The sequence below is a fragment of the Saccopteryx leptura genome, chromosome 6, assembly GCF_036850995.1.
Source record: "Saccopteryx leptura isolate mSacLep1 chromosome 6, mSacLep1_pri_phased_curated, whole genome shotgun sequence".
Lineage (NCBI taxonomy): Eukaryota > Metazoa > Chordata > Mammalia > Chiroptera > Emballonuridae > Saccopteryx > Saccopteryx leptura.
The window spans coordinates 143,818,533-143,835,569 of record NC_089508.1 but is presented as its reverse complement, the minus strand read 5'-3'; the positions used below and the strand labels follow the sequence as shown (position 1 = coordinate 143,835,569).

At 35.6% G+C, this 17,037-nt stretch overlaps 1 protein-coding gene across 1 annotated transcript in view; it reads left to right on the top strand.

Moving 5' to 3' along the window:
• Positions 1-17,037, top strand: part of NME8 (NME/NM23 family member 8) — a 61,199-nt gene that overhangs the window by 24,780 nt on the left and 19,382 nt on the right. Inside the window, exon 10 of the mRNA XM_066343684.1 lies at positions 8,317-8,492. Within this exon, the coding sequence (XP_066199781.1) occupies positions 8,317-8,492 (176 nt within the window). The remainder of the gene's footprint in view (positions 1-8,316; positions 8,493-17,037) is intronic.

Sequence of the window (17,037 nt, the reverse complement as noted above, 5' to 3'; positions counted from 1 at the left end):
TAGTGTGCTGAAATACAAGAAATACTTGAAGCATATATGTTTATGAAAGCAGGTGGAAGATGGCACACATTAGTGTGGATAAGTATAACAGAATTTCTACATTAACGGGGGGAAACATGGAGTGAATAGCAACTTACTCAGACCAGCAAAGGGAAAGAAGAAAAAAGAAAGGACAATTTAAAATAAATAGTATATAAAAAGTAAGATGGAAGAACATAGGCAGGCATATAATTATTTTGCTAATTATGAAAAGGTTAATTATTTCATTAAGAACAAAGATTATGGGGGAACAGGCAGAGACCCACGGCTGAGCATAGGTGTGCAGCCCAGCCTGCAGTGCTGAGGCTTGCGACCCAAGTGCAGTATGCAGCCGCACTCAAGGGGATGGAGCAAAGGCTGAGGCCTGCCAAGGCTTGTAGACCGGGCACGTGAACACAGCCCCTCCCATGGAGGAGAGGTGGAAACTGCAGCGACTGCTGCAGCAGGCCGGCACCGGCAATGCCCATACCCGAACGCCCACAGCAGTGGCAGAGGGGGTGGCGGGCCTGCAAACAGACCACACCTAGGGAACACTGAGGTCACACCCATTGGACTCCAGTGGCCACACACTTCTTATACACAGACAGAATGAGAAGGCAGAGAAATGCTACCCAAATGAATTAAGAGAAATTCCCAGAAAAGGACTTCAACAAGTCAGATAAAACCAAATTACCAGATGCAGAATTTAAAATAATGATTGTTAGGATGCTCAAAGATCTTAGAACAACAACAGATGGATATAACAAACACCCAAATAAAGAAAGTATAAAAAAGGACATTGAAATAATAAAAAAGAATCAGAAATGACATAAACAATATCGGAAATGAAGACCACAATAGAAGGAATTAAAAGCAGGATGGATGAAGCTGTGGATTGAATCAGCGAGTTAGAGGACAAGATAAACAAAGACATGGAAGCAGAGCAGCAAAAAGAAAAGTTACTCAAAAAGTGTGAGGAAACTCTAAGAGAGCTCTGTGACAACATGAAGAGAAATAACATCTGCACCATAGGGGTTCCTGAAGAAGAAGAGAAAGAAAAAGGGATAAAGCCTTTGTTCAATCAAATCATAGATGAAAACTTCCCTAAATTGATGCAGGAAAAAGTCACACAAGTTCAAGAAGCACAGAGAACTCCATTAAAGAGAAACCCAAAGAAACCTACACCAAGACACATCATAATTAAAATACCAAAGCTAAGTAATAAAGAGAAAATATTAAAAGCTGCTAGAAAAAGAAAGATTATCACCTACAAAGGAGCCCCCATAAGGATGACTTCTGACTTCTCAACAGAAACACTTGAGGCCAGAAGATAATGGCAAGAAATATTCAAAGTAATGCAGAACAAGAACCTACAACCAAGACTACTTTATCCAGCAAGGCTATTGTTTAAAATTGAAAGAGAAATAAAAAGCTTCCCAGCCAAAAAAAAAAAAAAAAAATCTCAAGGAATTCATTACAACCAAACCAGTGCTGCAAGAAATGTTAAGGGGCTTGTTGTAAACAGATTAAAGTGGGAAAAGAATATAGCAAAAGAGGAATACAGTTTTAAAGAATAAAATAGCAAGAAACAACTACATATGGATAATAACCTTAAATGTAAATGGATTAAATGATCCAATCGAAAGACATAGGGTAGCTGCATGGATAAGAAAACAGGTCTCATACATATGCTGTCTACAAGAGACACACCTCAAAACAAAAGATGCACATAGACTAAAGGTAAAAGCATGGAAAAAAATATTTCATGCAAATAGAAATGAAAAAAAAAGCTGGGGTATCAATACTTATATCAGACAAAATGGACTTTAAAACAAAGGTTATAGTAAGAGATAAAAAAGGTCACTACATAATGATAAAGGGAGCAAGCCAACAGGAAGATATATAACCATTATAAATATCTACCACCTAATATAGGAGCACCTAAATATATAAAGCAGACTTTGATGAATATAAGGGGCGAGATCAACAGCAAACTATAATAGTAGGAGATTTTAATACCCCACTAAAATCACTAGATAGATCGTCAAGAAAGTAAATTAACAAAGAAACAGCAGACTACAGGACACACTAGAGCAACTGGATTTAATAGATATCTTCAGAACCTTTCACCCTAAAGCAGCAGAATATACATTCTTTTCAAGTGCTCATGGTACATTCTTTAGGATAGACCACATATTAGGGCACAAAAGCAGTCTCAACAAATTTAAGAAGATAGAAATCATATCAAGCATTTTCTCTGATCATAATGGCATGAAACTAGAAATCAACCACAACAGAAAAAATAAAAAATACTCAAACACTTGGAAACTAAATAGCATGATATTAAATAACAAATGGGTTAAGAATGAAATCAAAGAAGAAATAAAAAAAATTCCTAGAAATGAATGATAATGAACATACAACAACTCAAAATTTATGTAACACAGCAAAAGCAGTACGGAAAGGGAAGTTCATAGCATTACAGGCATACCTTAAGAAGCTAGAAAAAGCTCAAATAAATAACTTAACCCTGCATCTAAAAGAACTAGAAAAAGAGCAGAAAGTAAAGCCCACAGGTAGTCAAAAGAGGAAATAATAAAGATCAGAATGGAAATAAATGATATAGAGGCTAAAGAAACAATACAGAGGACCAAAAAAAGCAGGAGCTGGTTCTTTGAAAGGTAAACAAGACCAATGAACCTTTAACCAGACTCACCAAGAAAAAAAGAAGACTCAAATAAATAAAACTAGAAATGAGAATGGAGAAACAACAACTGACACAACAGAAATACAAAGGATTGTAAGAAAATACTATGAAAAACTGTATGCCAAAAATTAGACAACCTAGATGAAATGGGAAAATTTCTTGAAACATATAATCTTTTAAAAATCAATCAGGAAGAATCAGAAAATTTAAACATACCAATTACAAGAAATGAGATCAAAACAGTTATCAAAAAACTCCCAACAAACAGTAGCCCATGGCCAGATGGCTTCACAAGTAAATTCTACCAAATATTCAAAGAAGAACTAACTCTTATCCTTCTCAAGCTATTTCAAAAAAATTCAAGAGGAAGGAAGACTTCCAAGATCCATTTATGAGGTAAGCATTATTCTGATTCCAAAACCAGGCAAAGACAACACAAAGAAAGAATATTATAGGGCAATATCTCTGATGAATTTAGATGCTAAAATCCTCAACAAAATATTAGCAAACCAGATCCAGCAATATATGAAAAAAATTAAACACCATGATCAAGTGGGATTTACTCTGGGGATGCAAGGCTGGTACAATATTTGCAAATCAATCAATGTAATTCATTACATAAACAAAAGGAAGGAGAAAAACCACATGATAATTTCAATAGATGCATAAAAAGCATTTGATAAATCCAGCACCCATTCATGATTCATGAATTTCACCCAAAACTCTCAGCAAAGTGGGAATACAGGGAACAACCTCAACTTGATAAAGGCCATCTATGACCAACACACAGCCAACATCATACTCAATGGGCAAAAATCAAAAGCAATCCCTATAAGATCAGGAACAAGGCAGGGGTGCTCCCTTTCACCACTCTTATTCAACATAGTTCTGGAAGTCCTAGCCAGAGCAATCAGACAACAAGAAGAAATAAAAGGCATATAAATTGGAAAGGAAGGAATAAAACTATCATTATTTGCAGATGATATGATATTGTATATAGAAAACCCTAAAGTCTCAGTCAAAAATCTGCTGGACCTGAAAAATGAATTCAGCAAGGTGGCAGGATATAAAATTAATACTCAGAATCAGAGGCATTTTTATACACCAACAATGAACTGTCTGAAAGAGAAATTATTATTATTATTATTATTTTTTCATTTTTCATTTTTCTGAAGCTGGAAACAGGGAGAGACAGTCAGACAGACTCCTGCATGCGCCCGACTGGGATCCACCCGGCACGCCCACCACGGGCAACGCTCTGCCCACCAGGGGACGATGCTCTGCCCATCCTGGGCGTCGCCATGTTGCGACCAGAGCCACTCTAGCGCCTGAGGCAGAGGCCACAGAGCCATCCCCAGCGCCTGGGCCATCTTTGCTCCAATGGAGCCTTGGCTGCGGGAGGGGAAGAGAGAGACAGAGAGGAAAGCGCGGCGGAGGGGTGGAGAAGCAAATGGGCGCTTCTCCTGTGTGCCCTGGCCGGGAATCGAACCCGGGTCCTCCGCACGCTAGGCCAACGCTCTACCGCTGAGCCAACCGGCCAGGGCCCAGAAAGAGAAATTAAGGAAACAATTCCCTTCACTATTGCAACCAAAAAAAATAAAGTACCTAGGAGTAAATTTAACCAAGTAGGTTAAAGACTTGTTATTGGGAAATTATAAAACATTGATAATAGAAATCAAGGAAGATACAAACAAGTGGAAACTTATACTGCGCTCATGGTTAGGAAGAATAAACGTCATTAAAATGTCTATATTACCCAAAGCAATTTATAAATTCAATGCAATATGAATTAAAATACCAATGACATACTTGATATATGAAACCATAAAAGAACACAAATAGCCTCAGCAATCTTGGAAAGGAAGAATAAAGTGGGAGGCATCACATTTCTTGATATCAAGTTATACTACAAGGCCATTGTACTCAAAACAACTTGGTACTGGCAAAGGAACAGGCATATAGATCAATGGAACAGAACAGAGAACCCAGAAATAAACCCACACTTTCTTTTTTGAACAACTGATATTTGACAAAGGAGATAAGAGCATACAATGGAGTAAAGACAGCCTCTTCAACAAATGGTGTTGGGAAAATTGGACAGCTACCTGCAAAAAAATGAAACTAAACCACCAACTTACATCATTCATAAAAATAAACTCAAAATGGATAAAAGACTTAAATGTAAGCCGTGAAACCATAGCATCTTAGAAGAAAACATAGTCAGTAAGCTCTCCAACATCTCTCACAGCAATGTATTTGCTGATTTATCTCTACGGGCAAGTGAAATAAAAGACAGAATAAACAAATGGGACTATATCAAAATAAAAAGCTTTTGCACAGCTAAAGACAGTAAGAACAGAATAAAAATACAAACTACACAATGGGAGAACATATTTGAAAATACATCTGATAAGGGGTTAATAACCAAAATTTATAAAAAACTTGTAAAACTCAACAGTAGGAAGATAAACAATCCATTCAAAAACTGGACGGAAGAAATGAATAGACACTTCTCCAAAGAGGACATACAGATGGCCAATAGGCATATGAAAAAATGCTCATCACTAATCATTAGAGAAATGCAAATTAAAACCACAACGAGATATCACCTCACACCAGTCAGAATGGCGCTCATCAACAAAACAACACAGAATAAGTGCAGGCGAGGATGTGGAGAAAAGGGAACCCTCCTGCACTGTTGGTGGGAATGCAGACTGGTGCATCCACTGTGGAAAACATTATGGAGATTCCTCAAAAAATTAAAAATTGAACTGCCTTTAGACCCAGCTATTCTACTTTTAGGAATATACCCTAAGAACACCATAGTACTATTTCAAAAGGAGAAATGTACTTCCATGTTTATGGCAGCATTGTTCAGAATAGCAAAGATCTTGAAACAGCCCAAGTGTTCATCAGTGGACGAGTGGATTAAAAAGCAGTGGTACATATATACAATGGAATACTATGGGGCCATGAAAAAAAAGACAATCTTACCTTTTGTGACAACATGGATGGACCTGGAAACTATTATGTTAAGTGAAATAAGCCAGGCAGAGAAAGAAAAATATCATATGACCTCACTCATTTGAGGAATCCAATGAACAATGTGAACTGAGGAATGAAATTGAGACAGTGGAGGGATCAAAATGACCAGAGGAAAAGAGGACAGAGGGAAAGGGGATGATAGGAGGGAATAAACCTGAAGGAAAGGGGGGAGGGTGCGATGGGGAAGGGTGCTAGGGAGAAAAAAAATAAAAAAGAACAGAGATTATGAGGCTAAGGTAAAAAACAAAACAAAACTGAAGTAAAATAAAAACCATTATTGTAATCATTGATGCAGAAAAGAATCATCAATCAAACCTAAAATCATGTGAAAAATATATGCAGCTTCAAACAGGGTCCTCACAGATATCTCACTATTTTCAAAGTGGATATTGCAGCTTTTCAGTGGAGAAAATGAGACTACCACTTGAACCATGTTAATATTACCAGTAATGAAAAACCCATCATTGTGTACCTCCCATTGTGATGTACCAAGCACACAACACCACTTACATAGTATTCCTGCCAAAGGTTCATACCTGAAAGTAATAGGAAACTACTGGGCCATCCAAGAGTTTGAAACCATGCAAAATGAGGAACAATCTACATACAAAACAACTGGCCTAGACTCTTCAAAATATCACTGTTGTGAGAGCCAAAAATGGGTGAGGCACTGTTAGAGAATAAGGGAGATTAGGAGATAGGACAACTACATGCAATGTGTGATCCCAGATTAGAAAAAAGATATAAATAAGACAGTATTATAAAACTGATGAAATATGAATATAAACTGTGTATGAGATAATAGTTTTATACTAATGTAAACTTCCCTGAAGTATTTAAGAGGTTCTGTATATCTGCAGCCTAATCATAAGTGGTTTAGCAAACACACACACACACATACACACACACACACACACACACACATACACACACACGCTCTGGGGGATGAGAGGCAGAGAGAGAGAGAATATATGTGGCAAAATGTTAACAGTTGGTGAATTTAGACTTCAATATCCTAGTCTTGCAACTTTTCTGTCCTTTAAAAATAAAAGTTCTAAAAACTGCACTTGTATTATATAGAAGAAACACACAAAGAAAAAGAAAAAAAAATGGGATGACAAAATATTAGCCAGGAAATATAAAGTGTTAGAATAGTACATTAAAAATGTTAAACTTTATAAAGAAGAACATGAGATAAAAGGCAACATTTATGAAGAGGATACAGTAGTGAAAAATGCCCCAAATTACATAACAGTTAAAAATACAAAAATTGAAATATTAGAAAAATAAGAACTGGAAAAAATACCTTTGGTAAGAGATCCCAGTACAGAGCAGATAAAAATAAATTAGGATATATAAGAATATAAAATGTATATTTAATTATATATACTGAATGACCTATTATATATGAAATATAAATATACCCAATGTTAACCCTTTGAGTAGTATGAATGTTCATGCACGTCCTCATGCCTCCTGACCAACCAGAGTACAATTGTACAAAAATTTTTATTTTAAAAATGTGTAAGGCAACATTAAATAAAGGCAAATGTATGTTCTTCTTGTTTCCATAAATTGGTTGTCAAACAAACATGATTTTAAGTTAATAAAACTGTAACTAGAACTAATTTCATTTTTTGAAAAAAAAAACAAAAACTCACTCCTGGGGGTCAACGAGCATGAAAAAACTCACTACTCAAAGGGTTAAATCACAGAAATAAAATTTTCTTTGTTTACAAAGAAAACCTTAACAATTTTTTTAACTTAAATATTGTATTTACTGAGGTGACATTGGTTTGTAAAAATGTACATGTTTCAAGTGTACAACTCCAGAAAACATCAGCAGCACAACGCACCATGTGGCCCTTACCCAAAGCAAAGACTCCTTCCGTCAGTGCCCAATCCTCCCCACACATCTGCCCTCCTCCATCCAATCCACCTCCTTCTGCCTCTGGCTATCACCACACTGTTGTCTGTCAGTATATGTTATGTATTTTATTTATTTTTTTGCTTAATCCCTTCCTGGTCTTTCATCCAGTCCCCAAAACCCCACCTCTGACAGCTGCCAATGATTTTTTTAAAATTTAGATTTTTACCACACACATTTCTGATTGTAATTCAATAAAATTGAAAATAAACAATAAAAAGACCAAAATGCCTTATCTATTTGAAAACATGAAATGTGCTCCCACATAACCCTTCATTAAAAGACAAAATAAAAAAGAAAAACAGAAAGTATCTGAAAATGTTTACACAGAGGAAAGAAAAAAAATTTAAACATTTTATTTTGGTCTTTTTTATTCTCTCATGAAGTCAATAGAACACACATGATTTTATTTATCGATTTTAGGATTGGTTCAATAAAAACTTGAATTAAATATATTATTCTTTGATTTGATAGAGAGCTACAATTTATCTTTATGTGATGTTAAATTTTATTTTACTAAATCCCAAATTATTTGTGAACATATTATCAGCCTTAAGTTTTCTGGTATGGTCATTAAACTTCAGTTTACAATCTTAAATTATAGTTTGGATTTTAACAGTTTACAAGAATACCTGGAAAGAGAAAATATATCTCAGTTTTGCGATGTTGAAGAAAATACAGATAATGTAAATAAGTTTATTGATATCTTCTTCCCTGATTTTAAAAGTATGGCAAGCATAAAATTAGAAAGAATACTAGCATTACTTCGACCAGCTCTCTTTCGAGAAAAGAAAGGTAAGAAATAAAGTATAAATTGTTTAAGTATTTTGTACACGGATTTGAATAAACTCTAATGTAATTACATTAAAAAATATTATTTTAGAATTTAACTTTGAAGAAAAGGTACCTAAAGTGAGAAATTTAGTTAATTTATGAATTTCTCAATAATAAATAATAAAACATTTTTATAGGTAAAGGTTTACAAACTATTTCCTAACCAATAAATTTGTTAGAGTAGATTTTAACATGGCAGGAATTTTTACATAATAAAGATTTAAAGTTTTATGTCTGAAATGCTTTCGTTCAAAATTTGGATTAATCCCTCCTTAACAGTATGATTTGAAAAAGATGCTTTATTAAGTCTATTTCTTCTAATACAGAATAATATTGAATGCAAATTTTAGATGAAAAATAAGAAAATTAAACTAAAAAAATATTCAAATCAAAATGAGAAAACATAAATACAGTGCGTGCACTTAAAAAGTGCTTGTTATTTTCAACCCAACCCCGTATTCACACAGCAGAATGTGCATGGTGGAGTAAGAACACAAACCATGTATTTGCACTATTAACTCTTTTTCATACCTAGTATATGAAAGTACTATAATATTTGTATATTGACCTTGTATTCTCTGACTTGCTGAACTCAGTTTTGAAATGTTGATGTAGTCTTCTTGGAAATTTCTATGTAGACCAGGATTTATCAACCTTAGACCTACTTACATTTGGGGCTAGAGAATTCTTGTTTGAGGGAGGCTGTGTCATGTGTATTGTAAACTGTTTACAACACCCTTGGCTTCTACTCATTAGATCCCTACAGTAGCATTTCCCTACCCTGTGCCCTGTTGTGACAATAAAAAATGTCTCTATACATCGTTAACTGCACTCTTGAGGGACAAAAACTCTGCCTGAGAATTAGTCATGTAGACAATAACATCATTGCAAGTCAAGAAAGTTAAACCTCTTCCTTTCCAATCTATACAATTTAGCTTGTCTCTTTGGATTGACTAGTTAGAACTTCCTGAATGATGTTGACTAGGAGAGGTGAGAATAGATAGGTTTACCTTATTCCTGACCTTAGAGAGAAAACAGTCTTTTATCATTAAGCATAATGCTAATGCTATACATATTTTGTTAAGTTATGAAAATTCCCACTAATTTCTAGTTCGGGGATTTTAAAAAATTATAAATGGATGGTGTATTTCCTCAAAATTTTTTTTCTGTATCTACTGATACTGTTGGGTAAACAAGTGTGTTTAGGTTTGCTTGCTCGTATTTTGCATTGGTGTGAGGCAGTGCCATGTGTGTGTAGTCTATGGAAGGCTGCAGGTGCTTGTCCTCAGGGTGGCAGTTTGCAAATTGTGGATTACCTTTCTGCTTGGGAGGGGCCATTGTTTGTATTATTTGCTGGAGAAAGAGTTTTTCCGCCAGCCGGTTTTTGGCTGGTAAGTCAGAAGAATGAGTCCAGGTTGTGGAACCGGAGAGGGGGTCAGGGCTAGGGAGCCCTGAAATTTCAGCCCAGCCTTTTTGGCTGGGAGTGCTGTTTTGCTTGTGGGAGCCTGTGAGTCCAGGTGAGTTTGGAGAGAGAGAGGGAAGCAGTCTTCCCTGCCTGTCAGCTCGTCCACCTTTAATAAAGGAATGGCCCACCATTTTCCGGCTCCACTGTCATTTATCGTCTGCCCAAATCCAACGTGAACCTGCATGCCCATGGCAGTGGCCATGGGCCTTACAGATACCATTATTTTTTATTTTAGTTTGGTAATATGTAAGTTGCTGTGGTTTTTTTTTTTTTTTTTTTTTTTTTCTGTATTTTTCTGAAGCCGGAAATGGGGAGAGACAGTCAGACAGACTCCCGCATGCGCCCGACCGGGATCCACCCGGCACACCCACCAGGGGGCGACGCTCTGCCCACCAGGGGGCGATGCTCTGCCCCTCCCGGGCATCACTCTGTTGCGACCAGAGCCACTCTAGCGCCTGGAGCAGAGGCTGAGGAGCCATCCCCAGCGCCCGGGAGTTGCTGTGGGTTTTGAATGTTGAAGCAGCTTTGCATTCTCCAGATGAACCACTTGATTATTGTATATTGTCATTTTTACATATTTCTGGTTTTGATTTTTAAATATTTTGTTGAGGATTTTTGTGCTTATATTCATGTGCTTATATTTGAGCTTATATTCATTTTCTTGTAATGTCTTTATCTGGTGTAGGTGTCAGCATAATGCAGGCCTCAAAAGAGAAGTTGTCACTCCTGTTCTATTTTCTGGAAGGGACAGTGTATAATTGATAATTACATCTTTGTTTAATGTTTATCAGAATTTACTGGTGAAACTAGCTAGGTCTTGAATTTTCTCCTTCGTAATGGTTTGTTTGCCTTTAAAAATCTTGCTTAATATTTACATACTTGTTAAATGAATGGATTTTATAAATTATAACAATTGTAAATTTATAGAAAAATTTAGATAGTACATATGTAGTTTCCATATGCCTGCTTAACAGTTTTTCCTATTAACATCTTATGTTATTGTGATACATTTTTACAATTAATGAGCCAATATTGATACATTGTTATTGACTAAAGTCCATAGTTTACATTAAAGTTCTTTATTTTTTACATTCTATGGGTTTTGACAAATGCATAATGTCATGTATTCCCTTTATAACAGTGGTCCCCAATCTTTTTTGGGCCACGGACCAGTTTAATATCAGAAAATATTTTCACAGACCAGCCTTTAGGGTGAGACAGATAAATGTATCACGTGACCGAGACAAGCGTCAAGAGTGAGTCTTAGACGGATGTAACAGAGGGAATCTGGTGATTTTTAAAAAATAAAACATTGCCCTAGCTGGCAGGCTCAATGGTAAAGCGTCGGCCTGGCATGCGGAAGTCCCAGGTTTGATTCCCGGCCAGGGCACACAGGAGAAGCGCCCATCTGCTTCTCCACCCCTCCCCCTCTCCTTCCTCTCTGTCTCTCTCTTCTTCTCCTGCAGCCAAGGCTCCATTGGAGCAAAGACGGCCCGGGCACTGGGGATGGCTCCATGGCCTCTGCCTCAGGCGCAAGAGTGGCTCTGGTCGCAACAGAGCGACGCCCTGGATGAGCAGAGCATCGCCCCCTGGTGGGCATGCCGGTTGGATCCGGTCAGGCGCATGCGGAAGTCTGTCTGTCTCTCCGTTACCAAATCCAGAAAAATACAAAAGAAAAAAAAATAAAACATCATTCAGACTTAAATATAAATAAAACAGAAACAATGTAAGTTATTTATTCTTTCTCTGCGGACTGGTACCAAATGGCCCATGGACCAGTACTGGTCTGTGGCCCAGGGGTTGGGGACCACTGCTTTATAGTATTATACAGAATGGAATCACCTATTCACTCTTCCTGTACTCCCTCCTAACCCCAGGCAACCTCTGATCTTTTTGCTGTCTCTAAAGTTTTGCTTTTTCCAAATTGTCAAACAGTTGGACTCACACAGTATATAACCTTTTCAGACTAATTCATTTACTTACTATGAATTTCAGGATTGTTCCTCCATGTATTTTTGTGATTGATACTTTATTTCTTTATATTCCTGAATAATACTCCATTTTATGAATGAACCAAAGTTTATCCAGTTACTTCTTGAAGGACATCTTTATTGCTTTCAATTTTTAGCTATTATGAATAAAGTTGCTATAGGCATTAATACATGATTTTTACATGTGTAGACAAGTTTTTGCCTCAGTTTGGTAAATATCTAGGAGTATGAATACTAGATCATATGGTTAAACTCTGTTTAGCTTTGTAGTAAATTGTCAAATGCCTTCCAAAGTGGCTACACCATTTTCAATTCCAAACAGCAATTAATGAGAGTTCCTATTTCTCTACAGGTGGTTATTTAGATATTTTTCTATTCCAATAAGTATATAAGAGTATCTCATTGTTGTCTTAAGCTACAGTTCCCTAATGACATATGATGCTGAGCATCATTTCATATACTAACTTCTATTTCTGAATCTTCTTTGGTGAGATGTCTTGTTAGAATTTTTTACCCAACTTTAAAGTTGAATTTATTAGGATGACACTGGTTTGCAAACCTATACAAGTTTCAAGTGTAAAACCCAACAAAACAACATCTGTACACTTTTCCCCATTTCTTAATTGAGCAACTTATTTACTTATTGGTGAGTTAATGAGTTCTTTGTATATTGTGAATACAAGTCCTTTATATATATGTGATTTGCAAATATTTTTCTAGGGTTTTGGCTCTTGTTTTTAAACACTGTCTTTCATTAAAACATTTTTTTGTTTGTTTTATTATAAATTTTTATTAATTTTAATGGGGTGACATTAATAAATCAGAGTACATATGTTCAAAGAAAACATCTCCAGGTTATCCTGTCATTCAATTATGTTGCATACCCATCACCCAAAGTCAAATTTTCCTCTGTCACCTTCTATTTGGTTTTCTTTGTGCCCCTCCCCTCCCCCCTCTTTCTCCCTCCATCCCCCCCCCCCCCACGGTAACCACCACACTCTTGTCCATGTCTCATAGTCTCCTTTTTATGTTCCACCTATGTATGGAATCATGCAGTTCTTAGTTTTTTCTGATTTACTTATTTCACTCCGTATAATGTTATCAAGATCCATCCATTTTGTTGTAAGTGATCTGATGTCATCATTTCTTATGGCTGAGTAATATTCCATAGTATATATGTACCACATTTTCTTTATCAGTTATATATTGAAAGGCTTTTTGGTTGTTTCCATGTCTTGGTCACTGTGAACAATGCTGCAATGAACATGGGGCTGCATGTGTCTTTATGTACCAATGTTTTTGAGTTTTGGGGGTATATATCCAGTAGAGGGATTTCTGGGTCATATGGTAGTTCTATTTTTAGTTTTTTGAGGAACAACCATACTTTCTTTCATAATGGTTGTATTACTTTACATTCCCACCAACAGTGGATGAGGATTTCTTTTTCTCCACAGCCTCTCCAATACTTGCGATTACCTGTCTTGTTGATAATAGCCAATCTAACAGGTGTGAGGTGGTATCTCATTGTAGTTTTGATTTGCATTTCTCTAATAACTAATGAAGATGAGCATCTTTTCATATATCTGTTGGCCATTTGTATTTCTTCCTGGGAGAAGTGTCTGTTCATGTCCTCTTCCCATTTTTTATTGGATTGTTTGTTTGTTTGTTGTTGAGTTTTATGAGTTCTTTGTGTATTTTGGATATTAGACCCTTATCTGAGCTGTTGTATAAAATATCATCTCCCATTTAGTTGGCTGTCTATTTTGTTGTCAGTTTCTCTTGCTGTGCAAAAACTTCTTAGTCTGATGTGGTCCCATTCATTTATCTTTGCCTTCACTTCTCTTGCCTTTGGAGTCAAATTCATAAAGTGCTCTTTAAAACTAAGGTCCATAAGTTTAGTACCTATGTTTTCTTCTATGTACTTTATTGTTTCAAGTCTTATATTTAGGTCTTTGATCCATTTTGAATTAATTTTAGTACAAGGGGACAAACTGTAGTCGAGTTTCATTCTTTTGCATGTGGCTTTCCAGTTTTTGCAGCACCATTTGTTGAAGAGGCTTTCTTTTCTCCATTGTGTGTTGTTGGCCCCTTTATCAAAAATTATTTGACCATATATATGTGGTTTTATTTCTGAATTGTCTATTCTATTCCATTGGTCTGAGTGTCTATTTTTCTGCCAATACCATGCTGTTTTGATTGTTGTGGCTCTATAATATAATTTGAAGTCAGGTATTGTAATGCCCCCAGCTTCATTCTTTTTCCTTAGGATTGCTTTGGCTATTCAGGGTTTTTTATAGTTCTATATAAATCTGATTATTTTTTGTTCCATTTCTTTAAAAAATGCCATTGGAATTTTTTTAAAAAAATATGTTCTATGCTGATAAAGAATGATCCTCATAATTGCTTTATTTCTGTGCTTTTTAAAAAATTTTATTTATTTATTTATTCATTTTAGAGAGGAGAGGGAGAGACAGAGAGAGAGAAGGGGGGGAGGAGCTGGAAGCATCAACTTCCATATATGCCTTGACCAGGCAAGCCCAGGGTTTTGAACCGGCGACCTCAGCATTTCCAGGTCAATGCTTTATCCACTGCGCCACCACAGGTCAGGCCGTCATTGGAATTTTGATGGGAATTGCATTAAATTTGTGTATTGCTTTGGGTAATATAGTCATTTTGATTATATTTATTCTTTCTATTCAAGAACAAAGAATATTTTTTCATTTCATTGTATCTTTTTTGATTTCTCTTAACAATGCTTTGTAGTTTTTGTTATGTAGGTCCTTTACATTCTTTGTTATGTTTATTCCTAGGTATTTTATTTCTTTTGTTGCAACTGTGAAGGGGATTATTTTTTTGAGTTTGTTTTCTAATGTTTTGTTATTGGCATATAGAAAGGCTATGGACTGTTATATATTAATTTTGTATCCTGAGACCTTACTGTATTGGTTTATTGTTTCTAGTAATCTTTTTGTGGAGTTTTTGGGGTTTTTGATGTATAGGATCATATCATCTGCAAAACGTAAAACCTTTACTTTTTCTTTTCCGATATGGATGCCTTTAATTTCTTTATCTTATCTGATTGCTCGGGCTAGAACTTCTAGCACCACATTAAATAAGAGTGGAGAGTGGACAACCCTGTCTTGTTCCTGATTTAAGGGGGAAAGTCCTCAATTTTATGCCATTTAATATGTTGTTAGCTGATGGTTTATCATAAATGACCTTTATCATGCTGGGATATTTTTCTTCTATACCCATTTTGTTGAGTGTTTTAGACATAAGATTGTGTTGTATTTTACCAAATGCCTTTTCTGCATCTATTGATAGAATCATGTGGTTTTGTTCTTTGTTTTGTTGATACGGTGTATTACGTTAACCGTGTTACATATGTTGAACCATCCTTGAGATTCTGGGATGAATCCCACTTGATCATGATGTATTATTGTTTTAATATGTTGTTGTATTTGATTTGCTAGTATTTTGTTTAGTATTTTAGCATCTGTATTCATTAGAGATATTGGTCTGTAGTTTTCTTTTTTTGTGCCGTCCTTGCCAGGTTTTGGTATGAGGGTTATATTGGCCTCATAAAATGTGTTTGGAAATATTGCTTCTTCTTCAATTTTTTGGTAAAATAGGAACCAAATATTCTTTGAATGTTTGATAGAATTCACTAGTATAGCTGTCTGGGCCTGGACTTTTATTTTTGGGGAGGTTTTTAATAATTTTTTTTATTTCCCCCTGCTTATTGGTCTGTTTAGGCTTTCTGCTTCATCATGACTCAGTCTAGAAAGATTGTATTGTTCTAGGAATTTATCCATTTCTTCTAGATTGTTGAATTTGATGGCATATAGTTTTTCATAGTATTCTACAATAATTTGTATATCTATGATATCTGTGGTGATTTCTCTTCTTTCATTTTGGATTTTGTTTATGAGTCCTTTCTCTTTTTTCCTTGGTGAATTTTGCCAAGGGTTTGTCAATTTTGTTGATCTTTTCAAAGAACCAGCTCCTTGTTTTATTAATTTTTTTCTATCGTTTTTCTGTTCTGTATTTCATTTATTTCTGCTCTGATTTTTATTATCTCCTTTCTTTGGCTGGTTTTGGGTTGTCTTTGTTCTTCTTTTTTAAGTTCCTTAAGGTGTGAAGTTAAGTGGTTTACTTGGGCTTTCTCTTGTTTGTTCATATAGGCCTGAAGTGATACGAACTTCCCTCTTATCACTGCTTTTGCTGCATCCCAGAGATTCTGATATGTCATATTTTCATTTTCATTTGTCTGTATATATCTTTTGATCTCTGCACTTATTTCTTCTTTGACCCACTCATTTTATAAAAGTATGTTTTTTAGTTTCCACATTTTTGTGGGGTTTTTTTTACCTCTTATTTTTGCAGTTGAATTCTAGTTTCAAGGCTTTATGATCAGAAAATATGCTTGGTACAATTTCAATTTTTCTGAATTTGCTGATGTTCTTTTTGTGGCCCAACATATGGTCAATTCTTGAGAATGTTCCATGTACACTGGAGAAAAATGTATTCTCTTTCACTTTGGGATGCAATGTCTTGTACCTGTCTATCATATCCAATTGTTCTAGTGTTTCGTTTAAGGCAATATTTCTTTATTGATTTTTTGTTTTCATGAATGATCTAGAGCTGTCAGTGGCATATTGAGGTCTCCAAGTATGATTGTCATTTTTGTCAGTTTTTGTTTTTAGGTCAGTCAGTAGCTGTCTTATATATTTTGGTGCTCCTTGGTTTGGTGCATATATATTAAGAAGCGTCATGTCTTCTTGATTCAATGTCCCCTTTATCATTATGGAATGACCATCTTTGCCTCCGAGCACCTTTGCTGTCTTGTAGTCAGCATTCTTAGATATGAGTATGGCTACACTTGCTTTTTTTTGGATGTTATTTGCTTGGAGTATTGTTTTTCTGCCTTTCACTTTGAATTTATTTTATCCTTGTTGCTTAGATGTGTTTCTTGTAGTCAGCATACAGTTGAATTTTCTTTTTTAACCCATTGTGCTACTCTGTGTCTTTTTATTGGTGAATTTAATCC